Source organism: Dipodomys ordii, unplaced genomic scaffold (genome assembly GCF_000151885.1).
Source record: "Dipodomys ordii isolate 6190 unplaced genomic scaffold, Dord_2.0 Scaffold18, whole genome shotgun sequence".
In the NCBI taxonomy this organism is placed as follows: Eukaryota; Metazoa; Chordata; class Mammalia; order Rodentia; family Heteromyidae; genus Dipodomys; species Dipodomys ordii.
This window is the reverse complement of record NW_012267234.1, coordinates 17,660,486-17,684,261: the sequence shown is the minus strand read 5'-3', so window position 1 is coordinate 17,684,261 and position 23,776 is coordinate 17,660,486. Positions and strand designations below refer to the sequence as shown.

Here is a 23,776-nt window from a genome sequence, read left to right as displayed (position 1 = left end):
CCCAAGACCTCAGCGGCCAGAGGCAGCAGATGCCCAGGGTTTACCTCAACCTCCAGTGTGGACCTTCTTGAGGGAAGAGAAGAGAGTAGACGGGGCCGACAGAGAAGAGCCTCCTGCTCTGACTCTAGAACTTACCAGAAGGAAAGGACTTGAGGGAGGGCAGATATTCAGGTCAGACATGGACATGCATGGATTACGAGCCACCCAGGATGGATGTGACCCTTGATTTAACAGCCACAGACAGGAGATAGAACAGAACAGGCAGAAAATGGAGCCAGAAGAGGCCAGTAGGAAAACTACTGCAACAGTCCAAGCAAGACAGAACTGCTCCTGGATAGGAACCTCAGAGGGACAGGCGCGGGAGGCAGGTGATGAGAGGAACATCCAGAAGCTGGAGCAACGCTGACGGCAGCGGTGGCTCACGTGGCCCTCGGGCTCCGTGGGGCTTGTCACCTCCCAGGTCTCAAATGTCATCCTACACAATGTGACCTCTCCATCATTGGAGTTCAGACCTGCTGTTTCTTTTCTTTTCTTCTTTTTTTTTTTTTTTAAAGCAACTGTGAGCATGCCATTCAAAAAACGAATCCATGCTCTCTGTTTTCCCTTGGCAACTCCGAGCCTGGTTGTGTTTGAGTTGCCAGAAGTTCTAACTTGCTTCTCTAGCTGCCTCGGCAGCCAGAGACTCCCATGGAATACGATGCTGGTTAATCTGACATGACGACATACCTAAGAGGAGTTTCTGAAGAAACCACTGTATTTTTTACATCAACAAAAAGAACAGAGCTGGGGGTGGGGTGATGGCTCAAGTCGATGAGCACCTTCTTAGGAAACTGGAGGGCCTGAGTTCAAACCTCAGTGTTGTCAAAACTGGGCAGGGCACTGGCGCGTCAGGATTGTGAGCCTAACTACAGAGGAGGCTGAGATCTGAGAATCACGGTGGGAAGCCAGCTCAGCCAGGGAACGTGCAGGAGACCCCTTGATCTCCACTTAACCACGACCACAAAACAAAACAAAAAGCCAGAAGTGGAGCCGCAACTCAAGTGGTAGAGTTCCGAGCCTTGAGCTAAAAAGAGACAATCCCCATGCCCTACGTTCAAGCCCCAGCACAATTTTTTTTTAAGGACAAATACAGTTGGCTTTCCTTGTGCCATGGGCTTGGCCTGCGAGGGCCTGAGCTGCCGCAGGCATTTCAAGATCATAAAGGAAGACAGTGCAGAGGCGACAGACCGGACGCGGGTGCACAGGCCATAGATGTCTACAGCCAGGCTTCTGGCTCTGGGACATAAACTTGTCAAGGGTTCAGAGCCCGTTTGACTGGTACGTTACAAAGGCCACTGAGCCACTGCCCCTCCACCGGGGCATCCTCAGGGGCACCCTCTCCTCCTGGGGCTGTTTATAGTTCATGTCCCTGGGGGGGTTTCTCACTCCCTGCCCGTGGGACCTCACGCAGGCCCTGAGTGCCATCAGAGAGAACACAGTGGGCCCGTGAGTCTCAGTGCTCCTGAGACCGGACTGAGGAATCTCTCAGTGACGGACCGAGGGGAAGAATGAAGGAGGGGACGGCATCTAGAAGGAGCTAGAGGTCTGGAATGATCTCTCCCACCCAGGGGACAAAACAAAGCAAGGGACAAGCAGCAGTCACCACACAGGCCAGCACCAGGACGTGTTTGTTTCTCGTGGTGGAGCTGTGTGAATGCCGCCCTCGGTGCTGGCTGAACAATCAGAGCGGCCCCAAATCCAACGGCTGGGCTGCCTCATTACCGCTAATAACCACAACAACCCCAGGCCAGGCCAGGCCAGCTCCCAGCATAGAAACTTTGTGGAAAAGCACCCTCATTCCCCTTCACCCCCTCCCCGTGCCCCCCTGGTCTTCAAAATCGCATGCCTTCTCTGATAATGATTTCCTCCTTCTCATTAGGCTTGGCGGAGTCTTAACGGTTAGATTTTTCAAACAATAAATATCAAACGGAATGCTGCCGCGGCCCCAAGGCCCCATCAGTGGGTCGGTCGGTGGTCAACAGGGGAGTGGCGCTGGCGGGGCGCTGAGTTTGTCAGGGAACAAGGCAGATTGGCAGCTCGCGGCACCCTGACAAACAGCTCATCGTAGTAATTAAACCCGCCTCCCCGCTGCTGTGGGCTTCACCTCGCTTCCTGTGGACAAACGAACTGGAGGCAGAGCAGAGGGAAGGAAGCTCAGCACCGAGCGTCACAACCCTGGGCCTGCATGCGTAGCAGGGCCGCGGACACCAGGTCTCCGCTTGCTGTGTGCATCGCCGACCACAGCAGGTGGAAGCCTGCCTTGTGGCGGATCTCCCAGACCCACCGCCTGAGTCTGGGGACACAGAGGGAGGAGAGCGGGCTTGGAAGCTTCTGGCAGTGAGGAAGGAAGGTTATTTCCACTCAGACTTTGCAAAATAGGATGCTGTTTAATAAAAAAGACATCCAGGTAGATGGAGCCTTCTAGTTACAGCTGCTGAATGCCAGGTAATGAACTCATCCTGGTGGCTAGAATCATCTGTGACTTCTGTTTTTGTTGTTGTTAAATTTAGCAGTGAGCAGGTAAAAACAGAGACAAATGGGCGGTCTGAATGTATGTATCTCTCTCTCTCTCTCTCTCTTTCTTTATCTCTCTGCCTTCCCCCCCCACCCCCGCCCCTTCTCTATCAGCAGGATCTGGCCACAACACAGTATAACAAATTCACCATCTTCAGAATTAGAGACATTTATTCAGTCAACAAATGTGTAGTGTGTCTCTTATGCTTGTGGGCCTTGAGGGTACAGCACCAGCACGCCCCTCCGGAGGTGCTGGCTTTCTAATGCATCGAGCGCTGTATCCTCTCCCTCTGCTGGAACATGGCAGACGGGAAAACGAGGTGCCGCCTGGCCTACTGCAGTTGGAGCATGTTAATTCTTTTAAGCATTCTGCTGGGGCGGTGCTGGGTTAGACCAGCATCCTTTGCAAATACATTAGCATCTTGCTTAGGCGAATTCTCCCATAGAGGAGGCACCTCTACTGTTACTGGGGGAACAGCAGAGGCCCAGAGCACCTAACCGTGTGTACGTCTATGTACAGGGACAGCCTTCTTGGAGCTGAGATGGCCTGGAAGGGAGAGGAAGCAATCAGGCACTCTGACTGAGTCACAGGTCAGGCCCGCGCGCCCAGCCGTTTCCCCTCAGCCTTCCCTGAGCCTGTTGTGTAACAAGAAGCATGATTCAGGGGTTCAGGGGGTCTGTTGGACAGTTAAAGAGCCAGTGACAAGCAGACCAGAAACCAAACGCCATTCTGTTTCCTCCCATCATGTCTAAGAACTTCCCGGCCCACAGCAACCTCAGGGCTGTAAGTCCCAGGGATGAGCTCATCTCCTCAGAGGCAGGGAGAGAAAAGTCAAGGGCAAACGGCAGCTGAGAAGGTCTGGAAATGAAGGCGAGGAGCCAAGCACATCAAGGACACACAGAACCAGCCGGAGAACGAGGCGGCGAGAAGGGAGTGGAAGATCTTGCCTCGCCTCCTAGTTAGCGGACCGTCCTTGCGGATGGTCGTCATGACAAATTGCTGCCTTTGAATCATAAATAAGTACATTAATTTCAGTTTACTTCAAAAGACAGGGAACTAGTGTGCAAAGTGTCTCTATAAAAATATTGGCATGTAAATCATTAACTTCATTGAAACTTTTCTGCTTCAGCTCCCCGTTGCCTGTACTATTTATCTACAAGGAGCCTCGTCTCACCACAGGCTAAAGACAGGAAGTTCACCGGAGAACATAAGGCGGGCTTTGCGTTACCTGTCACATAAGATGGGCATAGATTCATGTTTGCCCTTTTTGAATTTCTGAGTCTTTCTCAACCACGTCTCTCTATTTAACGGTAATACAATAATGGAAAAATATTTTATTAATCACTAAATTAATAGGTTAGAACCACCTTTACATGTAGAATAGCATATGAAAGCATTTCCACTTGTAGACAGAGGTAAAGGTGCACCCAAAACATTTTGCTGCTAACTTACCACATTGTATGGAGACTACAGGAGTTGGCCCGTTTTGACTACTCATTTCTTTTTTTTTTCTTTGTCGGTCGTGGGGCTTGAACTCTGGGCCTGGGTGCTGTCCCTCAGCTCTTCATCTCAAGGCTAGTACTCTACTACTTGAGCCACAGCTCTACTTCTGGCTTTTTCTGCATACATGGTGCTGAGGAATGGAACCTAGGACCTCATGCATTCAAGGCAAGTGCTTTACCACCGAGCTACCTTCATTTCTTTATCTATATACTCACTCATTCATCCAACAAAGACTCAGTGAGAGTCCAATTGACAGATACCCACAGGACGCTCAGGATAAGGTGGTGGGGTCTGCAATACAGCGAGGTTCAAGACAATCCACTGGCCTATTTCATTCCCAGTGTGGTCTCGGAATTCTGAAGATGGGATGGCAGTACTCTCCAAAGCAGCACCATCCCAGCTGGAATTCAAAAGAGAAGCAGGAGACAGGTTGGCAAGAAAGGCCCGGGTGGAGAGTCTGGGGGAGCACACATCCAATGCAGTACAGTCACGGCAGGCAGAAGGAGGCTGCTCGCTCTCCAGGAGACCCGAGGGCTGTCCACGTAGGACACCTTCTGCTATATCCCTGCATCCTGGATACGGAATGTCATGGGTGAATTCTGTCTGCAAAAAGTGTTGGTTGGGCCGTGTGCTTCTGTTTTCACAGCGGCGTATCTGTGTGTTGCGTGTCAATGAAGAAGTTGTCACGTAGCTGCTTCCCCCCGTGGGGCACCAGGGAAGTCTGTGAATCACTCCATTTTCTCAGTGAAAAGGCCACGGAAGATTCTGGTTTGGCGGTGGGAGAACCGGCCGCAGTGCCCACTGCACAGGGCCAGGGCTTCACGCTGGCGCGGACGCCGCTTTCATGGAGAAGAACGTATGTGAGAACGGTGGAGGAACCGTGGGGAGAACCCGGTGGAAGTTTTCACAGGCATTCCTCAATCTTTCTCAAGAATGGATGGAAAGTGCTAGAAGACTTCCGGTGTGCTTCTTAAACATCCTCAGGAATGTATGGAAAGTGCTAGAAGGCTTTGGGTGTGCTTCTTAAACATTCTCAGGAATGGATGGAAGGTTTGTGTCCAAGTAGCCGTGAATTTTTGCCTTTAACAGGCCTGAGAGTGTATAGGCCTGGATGGGCGTGGCGCAGCAGGAGGAGGAGAAGGGGGTCTGGGGACAGGTGGGGAGGGGCGAGCTGGCGGAGTCAGACAGAAGCCGGCCAGAGTGAAAACAGACAAGAATCTCATCAGACAGGCTGCAGAGGACAGGAGTCAGCTTCCTGCTTCGCTGTTGACCTCTTGCATGTGAGCTGATGTTTTATAAAGGCACCACACACACACACACACACATACACACACATTTATACCTGTGTATGTATATATTCATGCATGCATACATGCACACACACACACATTTATATAAACTGCGCCGACACTGGTGAATTGAGTGGATATCCTTCTCCAAGTAATTATTTAAGTGTGCACAGTAAGACAGTCTTTGGATGACAAAGGAGACAGATCAATGCATGCACTCCTAACCCCCCCACACTGAGAAACCCTGGAGCTCAATGAGAATCAAACCAGTGTCTTTCCAGGCCACAAGCCTTCTAGGATGGCAGTAGAGAAAATGCTGGAGGACAGAAGAGAGGACTCTGCAACAGAGTGAGCAAAAAAACACCAACTTTCATCAGATGGCCACATGTGTACGCTTAGGACAGATAGAATTTTCCCAAATGCAGACCACCGGTGGCCGCACAATTGCTGGCTTGCTGGCAGCTTAAGGCTCAGGGCCCAGCCCTGCCCTTACAGGATACAAACCTCACCAGCGGGTCCGTGGATCTGTGCCTGCACAGATTTATACACAAGTCACAAGCTGAGAAATAAAATCCAGGAGCTGACAGCCCTTGTTACCTCAAGTGGAGGAAATGTAGGGGGATTTTTATATTATTCTTTTAAAATGTATGTGGGTTTTTTTTTTGTAAAATTGCATTTTCTACAATGTATGTGTATCATTCTTACAATAAGGAAAAGAAAAGTCATTTAAAGAATAAAGTGAAGATAGATTTGTTCCACAGCATGTTAGGAATAATTTTCAGCTGCAAATAACAAGCAACACTTGTGAGCAAATTTCAAGTTGTCAAATAAATGAACTAAAATTTGAAGGACACGGCGCACTGAGCAGTGTGGACCAATGCCTCGCCACACGTAATGCTCAAAGAAGAAATTGCTAAGAAGAGGTACGCTTCGAATGAACGCGAGCGAGGCTAGAAGGCCACCGGTGAACACGGCTGTTATGCATTTCTGAGCTGGCAGAAAGGAAGAAAGGAAAAAACCCAAACCCCCAGCAAGGAAGAACTCAAGTAAATTCCTTTGGCACGGCCTCGGTCGGGGTGAGTGCTCAAACCGAGGACGACCCAGCTGCCGACGCCCCGGGAACCAGCTCCCTAAAACACAGCTCTCCGCAGCCAAGCTGAACCTCGCCCCGCCTGCTTCGATCTTTATTTCCAAAAGAGCAGCGCAGCAGCTGCTATGGAGAGGACCTTCGGGCGATGGATAAAATATAGACGTTCAGTTTCATGGTCCAATTACCCACAAACCCCCTGTGCCGAGGGCACCTCTGAGGATGCTCTTGGGCTTCCAGATGGCCCTGGCTAGAGGGACCCTCCCTGCCTCTGCGTCCTCTCTCCCACCACCCCTCGCCCACCCACGCCACGCACCTGGTGCTATCTTCTCTCCAGTCCCCACCTCGGCCTCTCAGGAGCCCCGCGTTACCCACGAGGCCCAGGAATAGCGTTCATCCTCAGCACCTCGGCTTGGGTTCCCATCCCTCCAGTGGTACCATGGCGACCAGGCTGATCTTCCTCACGTGCGGACCCGATCGCCTTGCCTGCCCAGGTCGACAGCGCTCCGTCCGTCGTCTGCAGGGGAAGACCCACCTCCCTCAAGTAGGTTTTATGGCTCTTCATCTTTGCACACCTGGCCCAGTTACCTCGATGTGCTCGTTCCTGGGAGACCCAGCCCTACATGGTGTCTCTGCCCTCCATGAGTCCCACGTGAGGGCCAGACCTAGTTCCCTGCTGGAAAAGGAACTAGAAATAAAGGGGTTCTCCCCTCGTCCGCTCCCCTCTTCACAGGACTCTCCACGGCCCTGTGCCTGCTGCCGCGCGGCCGTCTCGGTCCTCTTTTACAGTGGTACGGAACTCTGACCACACAGGGCCTCTCCATTCCCACCGCACCCGGGCCTCGCTCCTCCACAGCCCTTACGCTGTGGAGTCATCTGCAGCCTCGGCGTGGGGTCAGTTGTGCTTCATGGCCCTGAAGTTGGCCATCGCTGCTTTCAATCTAGCTCTTCCTCGTTCCCTTTGAACAACACGGACAGTGGAGGTACCGACAAAAACGTGGCACCTCCGTGTGGCTTTGGCTTCCCCCACCAGGCAGGGCCAGCTGCCTCGTCCACGCTCAGTCGATTTGCTAAACTAAGACTCGGCCTCTGGCCTTGACATGACAGCGCGCAGAACGTGCCCAGCAAACACGTGTTTGTGCAGTGAACCTCGTTTCTCTGCGCTTCGCAGATAATTTTATCTTTTCCTTTATTCATTTTCCAGGAAGAACTGGGATAACTGGTGCAGTGATTGGCAGCCCCGGGAGACTAACGCGGGGGCTTTTGTGCAAAGGAGAAGCAGGTGGAGCTGAGGGAGCGAGGAACGGAGTCCCGTCTCTACTTTGCATCACCGTGGGAACCTTTACAGCGTGCCATAAGGAGTGGAGTGGCCCCCAAATGACCTTGAGGCTCACCTGGACAGGACGGAAGCCAAGACACAGGTGAGCAGGGGGGAAGGCCAGGCCCTGCTCTGAGCTGGAGGCTCAGTCAAGCACAGCTTCCTGGGAAGGGCTATATTTTATGACCCCTAAGGTTGGTGCTGTAGGAGTTGGGTTGGAGTAGGAGTTGGGGGCCAACTCCTACTCCTTCGTGAGGGTCAACTGCTAAATATTCAGGGATTTTTTTTAAATAGGGAGCTTTAAGTTGCCCATGCTGGGATATTTACACCAAGAAAGTGGCAAGAGGCAGGCAGAGTTTCGTAGGGGACCCCTGCCCGGGCGGGCATGCAGCTCTGAGCTGTGGGACCTCAGGCAACACCTGTGTTCAGGTTAGAATTTGATCTGCCCCTGGAATTTGTTTTGCCATTCACTGAAAAGAGTTGGGCATGGGAGCGGTCTCCCCTGTGCACCCCCTGGTGATGGTGGCGGGGAGACACACCTCTCCTCTTCGCTCACCCCTGGTGTCTATGTCCCCTCCTCTAGTAAAGCCTTTTCTTTAACTCGTGCCATGCTGGTTTGAAATGCCAGGGAGGCAGGCAAGCATTATAGACCCTGTGCATTACACTTCTGAGCTCCAGTGTCTTCCACGGAGAGATGCGGACATGTGTTGACTTGTGTGGGAACTGAGAGGGGCCGCTTCGATCCACGTGAGCATGCTGAGCACACATCTCAGAGCATTCACTTGAGCTTCAGCGTCTCCATCACTGTTTAGAGAGACTTGGCCCTGCATCTCCCTTTGCCCCTCTTTAACTGGGTTGGCTTGTCAAAGTGACTCAGTCTCTGGATCTCAGCTTCCTCATCTGGAAATGGGAACACAGCCCGCTTTCTAGAGAACCAAACAGAGCAACAGCCAAGTTCAGCCCAAGCCCTACCCTCATTAGGTTTGAGAGATTGTAGTCAATTTTGAAAAATTGCTCAACAGCCTTGAATCCATGCTGCTAACTTAAGCTGCTATGCCAGCTCCTGTAATGCTCAAATAATTAAATATAAATTGAGGCTGAGGCCAAATGTGCATAACAATAATGCCTGGGAAACTTTCAAATTGAGAAGGGAAAGGGTGATATGCTCAGGGTGAAAACCACGGCTTCCTCCGTGGGCTCAGACGCCTTTCTTTGCTGGATGTACATCATGGAGGGCACTTTTGCATGTATAAGTATTGGCAGAAAACCAAAACAACTCAATTATATTCTATCATTAATTAAACTTTGCAGAAGGAGGGTAACACTTGCTAATGGTGAAGACAGCTTTTATTAGACAGCAAAAATAGATGAGAATCGACTCTGTTGAGTTGTGAAAGTTTGGAATGTTTCATTTAATTGGAATTAAAATATCATCCCAAGTATGATTAAACATAGAAACACAGGAATGGCGAGCCTGGTCTTTCCCTTGGTGAATCTAATTCTCTTGATGTCTCTGTCTCTGTCTGTCTGTCTCTCTCACACACACATACACACACACACACATACTCAGTCCATCATCACCAAATCTATCACAATCTGCGAGGATGCCGATATGATCCGACATAATGGTTGACTGCCAAGCAATTTAACTGGTGGCCTCGCTGCCACTGTAGAAAATTACAATTTGTTGGAAATATCCAGACTGATCATATAACGGTTTGTTAATTCCATTCTAACAACAAACCAGACTATGATCACTTAAATTAATCAGGAACCAATGAATGCTTACCCAAGCAGCCATAAATATGGCCAGAATTCAAGGCAAAGGATAGTCACAGTCCTCGCTGTGTGACAGGCACCATGGGTGGTAGTATCAAACTCTCTATTTGAGAAGTTCCAGTTCAGGGGGAGGTGAGAAAAGTACAGAAGGGACCATAGAGCTGCTCAAAATGTGAGCAATCGAGGAATAAATAACGTATAAAAGAGATTCAACAAAAATTCACGGAGGGGATTTTATCAGAAATAGGCTCTCAGCTGCTCCTGATGGCTCCTTCCTGTAATCCAAGCTAACCAGTCTCTCCTGTAGTTCAGGATGACAGGCATGTGTCACTGTGCCCAACCATAGGTTAAAAAGTTCTCAGGAACTTGTCTGCCTGGGTTGGCTTTGAAGTGTGATCCTCTTTTTTTTTTTCATTAAAAAGATATGCCCGACATTTAAATTAAAGCTGAATACATATGTCCACATTCATGAATATGCATGTCCTTTAGGCCTATCTTTCACGGATGAGTGAAAACACACCCTGCTTGGCTTTTGGAACGTGACTTATCTCACTTCACAAGGTGATCTGCAGTCCCAGCCACTTTCCTTTAAGTGACAGGAGTTCAGAGGAACAGTCTACTGTGTGTCTGTGTCGTATTTTCTTTATTCCTCTGTTGGCGGGCTCCTGGCTGGTCTCACAGGTCGGCTATTGGTGGTAGAATGTCTCAATGAGAGCTGCTGCTCTGTGTGTGTGGGGGGGGCGGTGTGGAGAAAGAGAAAGCTGGAGAGGATGACTCTGATTGAGATGTCAAATATTCCCCTGGGGGCCATGAATACATGCTAAAGCATAAAAAGAATGTCAGGAAAGTCAAGCAGGCTCTGTTTTGGAAGTGGGTAGGGGTGGGAACGGAGAGTGTGAATGAGGACGGATGCCGGCCAGTGACTTTGTTTGAATATATGAAAGCAGAAGATGGAGCCTGTTGAAATTCGTTTAGGATTGCAAACCGATGAAATCTATTGAAATGGAGGGAGCAGTGGTAGAGGGGATGGCGTTGATGGGGTACGTGCGTCACAATGACACCACCACCCGTACACCAATGCATGCTGACAAAAGAAACTCTGAAACCAAACCAACAACAGCCCAATTACAGTGAAAAAGGCAGATTTGCCTGCTTGGTTGCCCCCCGTGATCGACTGAACCATGCCTTGGTTTTCAAGTTCAAATGAAAGTAAATGTACAGTTCGGGTGGTTTTCTAGGTGCTCTGGGCACATGTGGTTAGTGGGTACAGAACTCCCTGGAATGGTTTCAGTGTTCCATTGAGCACGTTGGATTGTGATCACAGCAGCTCTGAGGAGCAAGGATGAAGAGGGTGTGCCCAGGCAGAGGGAAGAATTCAAAGACATGGAAATAAGAAAGGCATATGTATAACCTGCATGTAGAAACAAACTCTGATGTTCATTTCAAGGAGAATTTTTGAACACTGAGCCTCAGGGCATCTTCTATCCCCTGTATTCTAATTTCTGTCCTATTCTCTAGCCGAGGGTGGTAAATTTTACTCATTGAATGGAACAACTAGTTGCCTAAAAAGGAGGAAATTAAATAGATGTAAATCTTGGAGAAGCATGCATGTATGTTTGAAAGGAGGGCACGGGGCAACGTGTTTCAAGGGGGCAAAAGGCTGATTGCGATTATGTAGATCAGGCGGCAGGAAGGATCCAGCCAGGCCTTGGGCACGTTCGCAGGAGGGTGGGAGGGAAGTGCTGGGGACTGAGAATCATATCTTTGTCTAGCTCCCAAGGAGTCAGCTGGACATCTGTGAGTGAGTTCTCCACGGGGAGCAAATGACTATTTGATGGAACCAAATAAATTCAACTCCGAGGCCAGCAGACTCCCTGGTACCTATGTGCCTAGGTGAGGGCATAAATGAGGGAGGTCCCTGGATGTGGGGCTATCTCTGATAAATCATATGCCCAGACCTCAGTGGCATATTTTGGAACTGCTGTAATTGTCCCCAGTCTGACTCACATGCATGACACAATCAAAGCCCGGTCGGTCCTGGCTGAGTGATTTTCACGATTTGGTCTAATGATCTATGTTGATTCCCTTTAGGAGCAGCACATGGTCCAATTACATATTTCTTCCATCCCGAGTTAAAGATGTCCTTGCAAATGCCCATTCTGCCAATTTATGGGGGCATAAAAACAGGATTTTCAGTAAAATGTGCTCTCATTGGTTTTGATGAAAAGGGTTTGTGATGAAAGCAGAATCTCTAATAAGCATTTCATAAATGACTTGTCTTTCAAACTTAATATAAAACAGAATAAAATACATCTCCCAAAGACCTCTGCGCTGCTTCCCCGACTTCAATCCCCCCATTCTCAGTCAATCGGGCCCAAGAACTCACAAATCTCTAAAGATGCCGTGAAATATTTATCAGCAGAAGTTGGAACAACTGAGTAATTATTTATGGCCCAAATCCTGAAATCATTGCACTTTGAGCAGGGGATGGGGAGTGGACATGGTGGGAACCGCACCTTCAGGACACAGGACTCCAGGCTTCCTTTCTGTCCAGAATTCAAGGTGTGCTCATGACAATCTATTCCACCCTTTCTTAGGAGGGGAGACATTTCCTAGACTAGAGCCACAAACATGCGTGCAAACTCATTTTCCTGTGGTTGGCTGTCCTTGGGGTCATCCCACAAGTTTGTGGGTTCACGCTGCCCGCATGCTCCCCATCGGCTGCCTAAGCAAGCATGCAAGTAAAATAGAACATCAGGGTTCTAACACAATTCTCTCTCGGGATAGGAAGGTGCCCCATATTCTAGTTATCTGGCTATTTACTGCCTAATTAATTATTGGGCAGGCATATGAATTATGCATCAGCCACAACTTTATCTAATCCCGGAGCTGGCTTCTTGGTTTTCCCATGGACAGCAGATTCTGCTTACAAGGCCTTGGCAGGGGAGGGAAGGGGGGGGTTCCTCACAGTGCCTTCCCTGCTTTCTGTGTTTATATCCTCCAGTAGACAGAACACCTTTCTCTAAAGGCATTCTGATTGTGATAAAGTATGACCGAAAGAAAGAAAACCAAGAGCAAACACTTATTCTCCCATCACCCTTGTGTCATGTAAGACAAAATGTGTGTGTGTGTGTGTGTGTGTGTGTGTGTGCCAGCATGCTAACTCTGGTGACATGTACGGCAATCTTCCATTCAGTTGAGGTGAGTTTTTCTCTGACCATTTATTAGAAAATTTACAGATGCATAGGAACATTGCAAGAATTTTGCAGGAAAGACCCATGGATAGGACTAACTGGTAGAGGCTGCCATTCACGTGTTAATAAATGCCCTTTATCCTAGATCACATCTCTATCATCTAGCTACGGACCGAACCCTCCACAGCCCCTGCACGTGCTGGTTGGACATCTGCACTCTGGAGCCTCGGGGAGGGGCGCCCGGCTCCTCCCTAACGTTTGTCATCAGCATGATGCACATGGGCACTGTGCCCCTTTGGGTCTCATCGGCTTCCAATGCTGTGGGGCTGCAGTCCTGAGAATTCATAGGAAGAAATGGAAAGTGCTTAGCACAGTGCTGGACAAACGGTGCGTGGAGCCTGGTCTGTTCCCCTCATCTGTAATCCTGTCAAAGACTCTGTCCGCTGCTCTGGCCTCTGACTGCCCCAGTTCCTCTCTCAGCGCTGGCCTCAAGTGCTCTATCTACGCTGTTGACAAGAACCGGGTTGAACTGCAGAGCTCCGCCCCTCCTGTGAGGCCGTGGGCATGTCCTGGTGGGGAGAGACAGGTAGAGTGGCCTTCCAAGTCCCAGGACGAAAGAAAACGAGTTCAGGAAATGAGATGGGAGCAGAGGATGACAGAGACAAAGACGCGGATCATTACACAAAAGGGTTTCTGTGAAGCCTGGTGGTGGGGGCAGAACCTGACCGAGCCTGACCTGTGCTGGCCCTCACCTGTGCACGGCATGCCACAGACTCATTCTGCCGCTGGGCATCGCCCTGTCTCCTGTGTGCATGCTGCCCTAGGCCTCCCTGCCACCAGAGGGCGTAGCTTCCACCTCCAGAAACCAAAACGCCCGTCTTTTGTTTATAAGGTAGCCTGCCTCAGGTAGGTCATCACAGGAATGGAAAACTGACCAATGCTGGGTTCAAAGTCTATTTTGAGGACGCATTGACTCCTGGGCCTGGCAAGACAAACCCTTGTCTCTAGGGACAAACAGACCAAAGGCGTGGTGCGGCCAGGACTGGCTGTCACAGGGGCTGAGCTTGCCCGGCCTGCCTCCACCCCTTTGGAGCAGCTTTGTTTTTCTCTGTTACGGTTGGACTCCCAGGAAGATTTTGCTTGCCTACCTAAGAGATCTTTGACACAGTGGTAGCTTAAAATAATAAGTATAGCGATTAGCAGGATACTGGTTTATCATTGCTTCTAATTTCCAGTAGAAATAGATCTCCCATAGACCAAGTCACTCTTCATGTCATTGAGGCCACCACAAAACCTGCTCTTTGTACAGAATCTCTTTGCTCCCACTCTGTTCCTACGTCTCTGTGAGGCAGTCAGAGGCTCTCCTAGTGGACCTGTGCCTAGACCTTCTTGCTGCAAACACAATCAAATCCCAACTCCTCACCTACCTTGTAGGTGGGCTACATCCAGACAGCTTCTTCCTACACCCTCTCTGCCTCCTTCCTGCAGCCCTCAGTGGGCTGCTTCACAGATGCACCTCATCCTTCCGCATCCCTGCCAGCCTTCACACCCACATCTCCCCCAGAGGTCCCTCTTCATCCTCCGGTGTCCCCTCGACTACCCCAGACTCCAGACCGCCATCAGCCATCAGCATAAAACCCCCTTCTTCACCCTGGCCCCCAGTTTTCTGCCATTTACTCTTTTCTTTACAACGCTGTCTTTCTGATTTCCCCTGGCATTTGCCACACTCTGTAATTTCCTTGTTTATTTACTTATGGAAATAATCTGTCTCCTCATTAGAACATTAGAGAAAATACAACTCCTCATCGGGTTCTATTGTCTACTTGCTACAGCTATTATTTACCAGTCTGAGGGTTATAACACGCATAGAATGCACGTTCCATGTTTGCTTAATGAATGAATTAATAGAAGATAGTAGCCGGCATCAAGATCACTCACTCAACTAACGGCCAATGTTCAAGTTTTAGGTTCAATGAAAAATAACAAACCAGTTGAAACTTGAGTGTCCATATTGCCCTCCTCTAGGGACAGAATGTGTGAACAAGTGTTACAGAACATTTCCAGGCAGCCATTGTTTTGGACTAAGCATTTGCTCCACAGACCACACCAGACCAAACCGGCGGGGGTCGCATGACCAAGGGCCATGTGATCAAAGTGATTTAAAATGGGTCAGTTTTCCCAAAAAACAGGACAATCTGAGGGGGGCTAATTTGCTTGAGCCAACAAGTCAAGGACATACATCCCCTCTGTGCTAACTCCAGAAGGTAAGCCACTGTGGGATGACCAATCAGCGGGTTACTCCTTAGTCGGCATCTTCTGTGAAAGATGTCAACCCCATCCGCTCAGCTCAGCGGATCATCCTTCCATTCATAGATGAAATACAACCTGACTCACGACTCTCTAGTCACAGCCGATTAGATCATTAAGAACAGTGTGTTGATTTGTCTTTACATCAACGTCACAGTGTCAAGACAGTGGCCGGCACCCATCACTTCCTGTAAAAGTTACTGTTCTGATTGGGTAATCTGGCTTAGTGCGTATAATCAAGCTTGGGTTTCAGATGGTCAGAGCTCATGGGCTGCACCCATTTGAGCAAGAGGAAATAATAAAGATAACCATCAATGTGCTATCGCTACCGCCCCAGGCATCTGTTCTTTACGGATGACCCCCGAAACACAACTCCAGCCGCCTTTTCTACCATGTACACCCCCAAACAGTACTATGCAAGGCTGGTGCTTTTGTTCTCTTTTTCATATTTCTATGTTTCATGAGGCTTTGAAGTCCTCCTCCTCTCCAGATCATGGTGCCCTCTTAGCAGATAAGCCTTCCAAACCAGCTCGCCCACCAGCTCGCCCTGCGCAAGCTGGTCCCTTCATGAAACCGTGCCTTTGTCATTTGTCCGGCTTACCTTGCCAACATCTCTGGGGAAGGGTTGTCTCTGATTCTCCGGAATTAAAATGGGAGATACCACGATGGACCTCTTTTGTCTCGGGACAGGAGAGGTTCTTGCGAATTTAAATATATCCTAAAAGAGAAAACAAAGCCAGCTGGTTAGGATCTTCCCACAGAAAGGGTGTGGCCAGCTCCTTTGGTGTAAAAGAAAACAGCTGTTTGGACACTGTCAAGTTTATTCCATCAGCCCTCATTAGCTTTACCACCTGCACCGTTAGCATCCTACTAAATCTGACATCGTGATTCACTATGACTGCCATCAAGCTATTTAATTCCAACTTCTGAGTCAAGTCTATACACAGTGTCACTCTGGATTTATACATCCTTAAATGCACCGTGCTACCATTGTTAATCTGCCAAGTAAGCACCTGGTTAGAACCCAGAGAACTTGTGAACAGGATAATACCCCTATATGCATGGCTAATGTCAAGGTCCTTAAGACTCACAAATGGGCAGGGATGACAACGCAGTCACATAGCTCTGAGCTCTGCCAGGCATCCATGGAGAGCAGGAGTCTGTGTCTCCCAATGGAAATGCACTGTTAAGGGTGGGCCATGGGTGCATGTCCCAGCCAGCAGCTCCCAATTTCAACCCCTATCTATAACTCACCTGAACTAAGTAACCGTGTGCAACAGAGGAACTGTGCTATTCTGGTTTCATATAAAGTGCTCCTTTTATATTACATAGACAGAAGGAAATAAAATATAACCATACTGGAGACTAAATCATACTATTAAAATTCATGCTAGAAACTGTTGCCTGGGGATGATAATTCCTGTTGTTGTTGTTGTTGTTTTATAACGAGAGGTGATAAAGAGGCTGGTGGGAGGGAGTCACTAAAGGGGAATTAGCCCCAGGTTGAGGTGAGATTTATTCCTTGATCCAATTAGGATACTGAAAAAGAATTACAAATCACTTTCAATATGTAAATCAATACCACACACTGATTAATACCATCTACACTGATCTATACCATCTGCAGTGAGCATCTCAAACTTTTGACAAGAACTATCAAAATCATGTGGTAAACAATAACTTCACACCCTCTCCTGGCACCATAAAACCAGAGAAGGAGGGAGGGAGAGAGACAGAGGGGGAGGAGGAGGAGAGAGAGAGGAAAGAAAGAAGGGAGGGAGGGAAGGAGGGAAGAAGAGAGAGAAAATACAGGATAGCTTTTAAAGGAAGACATACATAACGGAAAGCCAAACGATAAACAAGGCCAGTCAAAGCTCTGAGCCCTTTTATAAATAGCTATTCTCTTGATTTTTCTAGGCATCTAAATGGATAACCCCCTTGTGGAAATCAATTGGCCCTGTTGATTTATCAAGAGTCTCACAAATGCGCATACCCCATCACTCCATGATTTCACTCTAGGAACACATCTGAATCCTACACACAGAAGAGTCAAACCGTAAGCAGGAAGATGCGCGCTGAGACACGATGTAGAAGGGGCAGCAGTGACAGACGATGTAATGTGATCAGAATGTTCAATAGGAAGGATGAGGTCAAATACGGGCTCTTGCGGTGGGGGAGAGGATTCTGAGGCCATTACCAACAGCAGCTGGGAAGAACATGTTCTAAGCTCTGGACTTGCCAGCCATGCTTCCACAGGTAGGCATCACAGCCAGGTTTGGAGCCCATGTTGGCCGGGGTGGTGTGATCTTACAGGTGTCCATTACTATGATATTTGTAACTAACTCCCAAAACAACCATTGTCCTCCTTAAACAGTGAAGACATTTCAGACAGCTGGAATCACAGGTGCTCCGATTGATTCACTGAGCTAGCAGAGAGGAACATACAGGTTAAAGGACTAGAAAATATAGAAATAGCCTATTGGACTCATTCTATTTTACATGCACTATATTAAATACAGAAGAGTATAAAGATTTTAATTAGAGATACTCAGGAAAAGATCTCTAGAAAGACAATAGACTAAATATGAAAGCGAAGACAGAAAACTGAAATCTATACAAGGTAGTGAAAGAAAGAGCAAGGAGGAAGAAAAAAAATACCCAAAGAAACTAAGCAAAAATACAACCAACCAAAACAAAGCCGTGCAAAACACTCCCCATAAAAACAAAACCCAGCACAGCAAGAGGCTAGAACAGAAAACAAGAAAGTAAGAGTGGGTTCTATTTGTACAAAACTGATATATAACCTCTATGAAGATTCGGTGCATTTATTAGGACAGCAAAAGAATGGAAACCACGGAAAATACGTGCACAAATCTCATTTACAGTTTTTTTACAAAAATAACAAGCGAGCATGTCCAACGCGTGAGGGCCTGCGAGCAAGCTCTGGGGAGATCTAAGGTCTCTGCAAATGGGAGGAGTTGGGGATCTGGTTCTGGGTGCAGCCACCGAAGGCCTCTGTTCACTATGACCGTCCGAGTGTGAGGTGTTCAGGGCGATGAACAGGCTTCCTGTTGTTTGTGACAAAAGGGCTTGTTTATGTGTCCCCGTGAGTACCAGCATGGGCACGTCCCCGAGTCCCACGCTGTCCTGGTGCTCTCTGGGCTCACCAGTACCGAAGCCCGCAGTGCCAGTTCCCCCCTGCCCCGCCAGCCCTCACAGCCCCCGACGTGTGCTGTGACAAGCCCAGGAGTGCCAACCTGGATCCAAGGCATCTAGGGAAGCAGCAGGGGACTGGGAGCCCGGGAAGCAGCGTCTGTAAGTTGGTGCGGTAGAGACATTCATGGTGGTGCTGTCCTGTGTCCGTGACTCTGTGCCCACCACGGTATGGCGGCCTTCTTCCTCATACTCGTGGCTTTCTGCCTCACACCGACCAGGAGGGACCTCAGCCAGGATCTGTCCATGACCTTGGCTGCGTAGGTCTGTGGTTTCTGTCTTTGAGAGGTATGCCTAGACCTACCTATGGCCTCGTGTTTGTTGGCAAAGATCTACACCCCCGCGTGTGGTATTTCCACCTGGGATCAGTTCTGTACTAATGCATCTGAAGCCAGGTGGCCGTGGGACTGGGTCAGGAGGGGGCCATCCTGTCTGATCTGACTGAGGACCATTTCCCAAAGGCAGGTGTAGACAATGAAGCTTCACGGGCTCACTGGCGTGCCAAAGACCTCGGCTATAGTCAGCTCCACCCCCACTGGTGCCTGGAGCAGGGGGAGGTCGACTCACAGCAGAAACCTGGAGGGGAGGGACTGACTCATCACCGACACCTGAGGAGGAGGGCTGACTCATTTCCAGGAGAAGGGCCGAATCTCTACCGGTTGTGGTTCAAATAGTAGAACACCCGTCTTGAGTGAAAAAGCATAATAGCACATCAAAAGGCTCTGTGTTCAAGCTCTAGAGCTGCCTGGGATCCATCCCATTCTGCCCTCCCGAGGTTTCAGGAGAGATGCTAAGGCATTCCTGTCTATCCGGAGGGAGGTGGGAGCCTGGGATGGGGGGGAGGGGAGGCGCGTGGGACACTGCCCAGCCCCGCTGCTGTGCTTCTAGGCTGGCAGATGCAGGCCCCAGCCTCTGTCTGCTGCTTCCGTGAGCAGGTCGGGCTGCTTTGAGCTCGACGTGAAGTCGCCAAAGAGATTTCCTTTGGTGAGTCTGAAGCTCAGGTTCCAGCCGTAAGAGTCACAAAGACTTAACTGGTTACCTTGACCCTAAGACCTACCGGGGTGTGTCATGGGAAACACTTATTTACCCTGTTGTCGGGCACAGTGCTGGGTGTATCATGGCATCCTGCTGCATCCGTTCAACAACACTTAAGAACGGCTGCTTTCCTGAGGCTCCAGGAGAGAAGAGACTTAGCCCGGTCCTCAGCTGTGAGCGTCGGGCTCGGCTGGTGCCCAGGCTCAGCCTGGCCAGTGTGAGTGCATCAGAAGGAGCATGATTCGAACAGCTTGGGAGAAAGACAGTAAAGTAGTTCTCTGTGCTGCAGGAGGTGTGGGGTGGAGGCAGGGGGCTAGCGGGGGGGTGGCTTCACTCTCTAGAAATTTCTTCAAATGGATGGAATGGCGAAAGCCAATCTGCAGTGTGTTCCATTCTGGCGGCTGAGTTTGTTTGTTGTGCTCAGAAGTCACTCGGAGGAGGGCTCTGGGCCACTGTGCTTACATTTTGCCTGCCATCGAACGTGTGGTTTAGCCAGCTTTGCCGGGCCTGAGATGAGATGTGAAGTTTGCTCCATTTCCTCCTGGGGCTGAAGTTTGCCGACTCAAGGAAGGAGCCATCCACAAAGAAACCAGACTTTCCGCAGCAAACTTAAGAGGTTGGAGAGCCTGGATGCTCGATTCTTTTCCGACTACCTAGTTTCCCGATATTCTGGAGACCAGATGCCTTCTTCCTCCCTGATATTCTGCACCCCAGGACCACACGAGGCCTCTGCCCGGTCTTAAGCAGAATCCGGGGGTCTGTCCTTGTCTTTGAGCTGCTTGCCTCGGGGCTGGGGAGCTGGCCCTGGAGAACACATCGTCTTGTAGAGCTTGTTTTCTGCTACTTTTGACTCCTGCCCCAGCCCCACGTTTGGGAAGTTGATCTTAAAGATAAGACGCAAGTACAACAGCGCCGTATAATGACCCCGCACGTTCTCTGATCTTTGCTCAGACGTCGGCTTTGCCACGTTTCAATTGCTGGTTAAGAAATAAGCCCAAGGCACACACTTTGAAAGAAAATTTGCCAAATGACATGTCCAAGACACAGTTGCCTCTGAAATATTTCACAAAAGCTACGTGGGAGCAATAACAACACAAATCTGAGCTCCGGAGTCTCGCTGGACGTGCACAATGTTTGAAACATGTTCGGATCCTTGAGTCAGAAGTCCGCCCAGCCACGTGTGGCCACGCCGGCGATGTAATGACCCAACCTCCCTCCACCCAGTCTAGCAGGGATAAAACACTCATGTTAAACAGCGACTTGGAACACCTGGCGGCAGCCTGCACGGCCTCACAGCTGGGCTGGTCCTCCTGAGGGACCCGTGTCCTCGGTCCCCATAGCTGGATTGAAGTGAGTCTGTCGGCAGAGGTGAGAGTGGACCCCAGGACCCAGGCTTCCCTCCTCTTCCTGAGCTCATCCATGTGCAGCCAGCCTTGGGAGGAAACTCCCCCCCCCCCACCACGTGGAAGAGCAATTCTTCGTGACTCAGTGGATATGTGGGAGGTGATGGCTCTGGGCTTTCCCCTGTAGGAGTTCCACAGTGAATGACGCATGCGAACCACAGTACCTCAAACTCTACGTGCCCTCAACTGAGCCCCAAATCCTCTCCTTCCCACCCGCTCCCACCAAAGCCGTAACGTTCCCCACCTCCCTTTTGTTTGGCTGTTTGCAGGTTAGACATATCGAAGGACTGGTTCCTTGGGTTCCACCATCCTGCTTCCCCAAGCTCCTCAGATTCTACCTCAAACCCGCTCCTGCTAACTTCGCGTCACGTTTACCTGGGGACCCCCGGGACCGCGGCTCTCCTCCACACCTGAGCCCACAGGCCAGCAGAAGCACAAGCCGGGCCTCAACACCCGGGCTCCCCACAGGCCAACGCCGAGGTCAGATTTGAGAGCAAGCAGTTCTGTGGTGAACCTCGGAAACTTCCAGCGGCTAGGGGAAGGCCAGGCCGCGGTGAAGGGAGCGTTCAGGAGCTTATGTGCGTTACGGCCTCGGCATCCCATGGCCGCAAGCCGTCGTACCGCACAGGATGCCGAGGGGAGCGAGTTGGGGGGCAGTTATTGAAGGTTCACCGGGGGTGTCAGGAGAGACTGGACCACAGGTCAGGACTTGGCTCCAGGCTTCCCACTGTGAGTGGGGTGCAAAGTCTGCTGTTCTGGTTAAGGGTCTTTTCTTCCTGGCCTTTGATGTACACAGGAAAGAACAGCACCATATTCATACCTCATAACCAGGGAAAGGAAGAGGAAGAGATAGTGACACAGAAAAAGCGAGAGGGGCGCCAGTCAGGTAAGTGTGGGTCAACTCCTCCCACAATTCCACCCACAAAAGCAGATGCCCCCGAATCAACACGCACTGGGAGTCGGAGACACCTGCTACCTGAGCGAGGCCAAACTTCCGTATTTTCATGATGAAAGGTTCTGAGATGCAAACTATCCTGCGGTGTCTAGGGGTGGAAGAGAATTTGTCCCCTGCCGGAGAGAAGGCTCGATGCATTGTTTTTCACATGCAGGTGGCCCTGTCTCCAGAGCCTTCTTCTATATTCACTGTTTCAGTGGACAGATATTTATTGGGCACATACTCTTGTGCCATTTCTAGGAGCTAGGAAGTCTTCTTTATAGGATTCCCTCACAGGGGCCTGTTGTCCTGGGTTCTGTGAGCTTCCAGGGAAGTCTTAGCTACCTGCATGGCCACTTGCCTGCTGCGGGACTGGAAGCCCAGTCCCAGGCGGAGACAGAGAAGGAAAATTAAACCTGATGAGAGAATCTTCTCACTGCGGTTTCACTTCTCCATGTTTCAATTCCCACCTCCACAATCCACCTGTCCATCTGCATTGGTTTATTGTGCATGTGTATACATGCACCTGCATAGGCACCTGCATGTGTAGCTGTGTGTACATGCATGCGCACGTATGAGCAGATGCAGGTGTGATATGTGTGTACAGAGAGCTCAGTCTGAGGAGGGCTGGACCAGTGGGTTCCCACTGCTATAAGTTCATCTTACCTGACTCTGAGTAGAACAGGTTCAGTATAGAAGCTTTAATACTTCCTATAATACTTCATACAGTGCATTTAGAAAACATATTGGCGTACAGAGAAAAAAGGCACGCTCATTCTTAATCCTGTATGAGACAGCACCAAGATGCACTCCTCTGGGTTTGTACGCATTCTGCTCAGGCGGAAAGTGTCTGAACACCGGGATTCTGCATGTTGGACCTCATGATGCAGCCCAGCTTTCCTTCCGCTCAGGCTGCAAATGCTGCACTCACCGCCTAGATCGCTGTGTGCTGCCCGCGGGTGCCCCGACTTGTGCTCCACTGTTCCTCTGATTATGCTCCTATGTTTAGGTGTTTCTGGTTATTTGTTAGGATAAATGTCATACACATGGAATGGCACCGTAGATAGAGTTTTATTTGCCTGCTTGCTTTTCTCTGGAGAGGTGCCTTACAATGGCTTAGCAACGTTCCCAGGTAGAAGGATATGAAGACTCTCCAGGCTACCAAGTCACCCGCGGCACGAGATGCAATCCTGTGCACGCAGGGCATCCTGGGTGGTGGTCAGCATGTCTGTCTGACCGCAGTGGCCGGCCTGCCAGCCAGCCACATTGGTGCTGGCTGAGGTGACACAGTCCGTCGTGGTTTATACTTCCATTTGTGTGTTGTTCTAACTAAAATGCCCTTTCCCTGCCCATTCCTCTCTTCAGCCTGCCTTCTCTATCACCTGGACAATGTATGCACGTACACACACACACACACACACACACACACACACACACACACACACACGGTACTTTATATTATACTTTACATGTGTCATTTTCTAGCTCAGCTTAGGTGGTGGCTTCAAGATAATTTCTATTAGCTTCTAGATTCATCTGCTAGGTTCCATTCAAATATGGGGGTCAGGCTTCATTTTTTAACTTTAATAAAGAGCATCTATGTAATAAATGCTAATATAGCACGACAAGCTGACATCATGTCTTTGTCTTACAGAGGGGCCTTCTCGTGGACTCTGGTGCCCTTCTTCGGAGTGATCGCAGGGAAGTGTTTTCATGAATCTGCACCTGATGGGTTTCAGCACTAGAGTGGAAGGAGAGCAGAGCGGACGCCGCCCCTCCTCTTCCCTGCGGCTGGGTCGCCTCGTCCGCGAGCCGGGGACAGCGACGGCCGTGGGTGAGGACACGGCCACCCTTCAGTAAGGCAGCACATCACGTGTGCCAGCTCAGGGAGAAAGTCAGACACCAGCAGGTGTCTGCACCTGCTTATTCCAGGAAGGACTTGGAGAAAGACGGCGTGTGCAGTCTGTCAGGTGTAAGACTAGGTGCTTCTTTACTTAGTACCCTGAGGAGAATTCAGCTCCTAAGCAGACTCCTAGGGTTCCAAAGCAAGCTTCCCCAGCAACCTGGGTAAGCACCCTCCCCCCAGCAGGGCACGCCCCTTTCTCAGTAACAGGGAGGAAACTGGGTGCCCTGCTCTGTCTCAGGGGCTGGTGCCGGATT

General features: G+C 49.9%; 1 protein-coding gene across 1 annotated transcript in view; it reads right to left on the bottom strand.

Annotated features, from left to right (window-relative positions):
• The window catches only part of Cdh13 (cadherin 13), a 739,646-nt gene that overhangs the window by 360,164 nt on the left and 355,706 nt on the right, over positions 1 to 23,776 (bottom strand). The window contains exon 4 of the mRNA XM_013013008.1: positions 15,633 to 15,749. Coding sequence (XP_012868462.1) covers positions 15,633 to 15,749 — 117 coding nt within the window. The remainder of the gene's footprint in view (positions 1 to 15,632; positions 15,750 to 23,776) is intronic.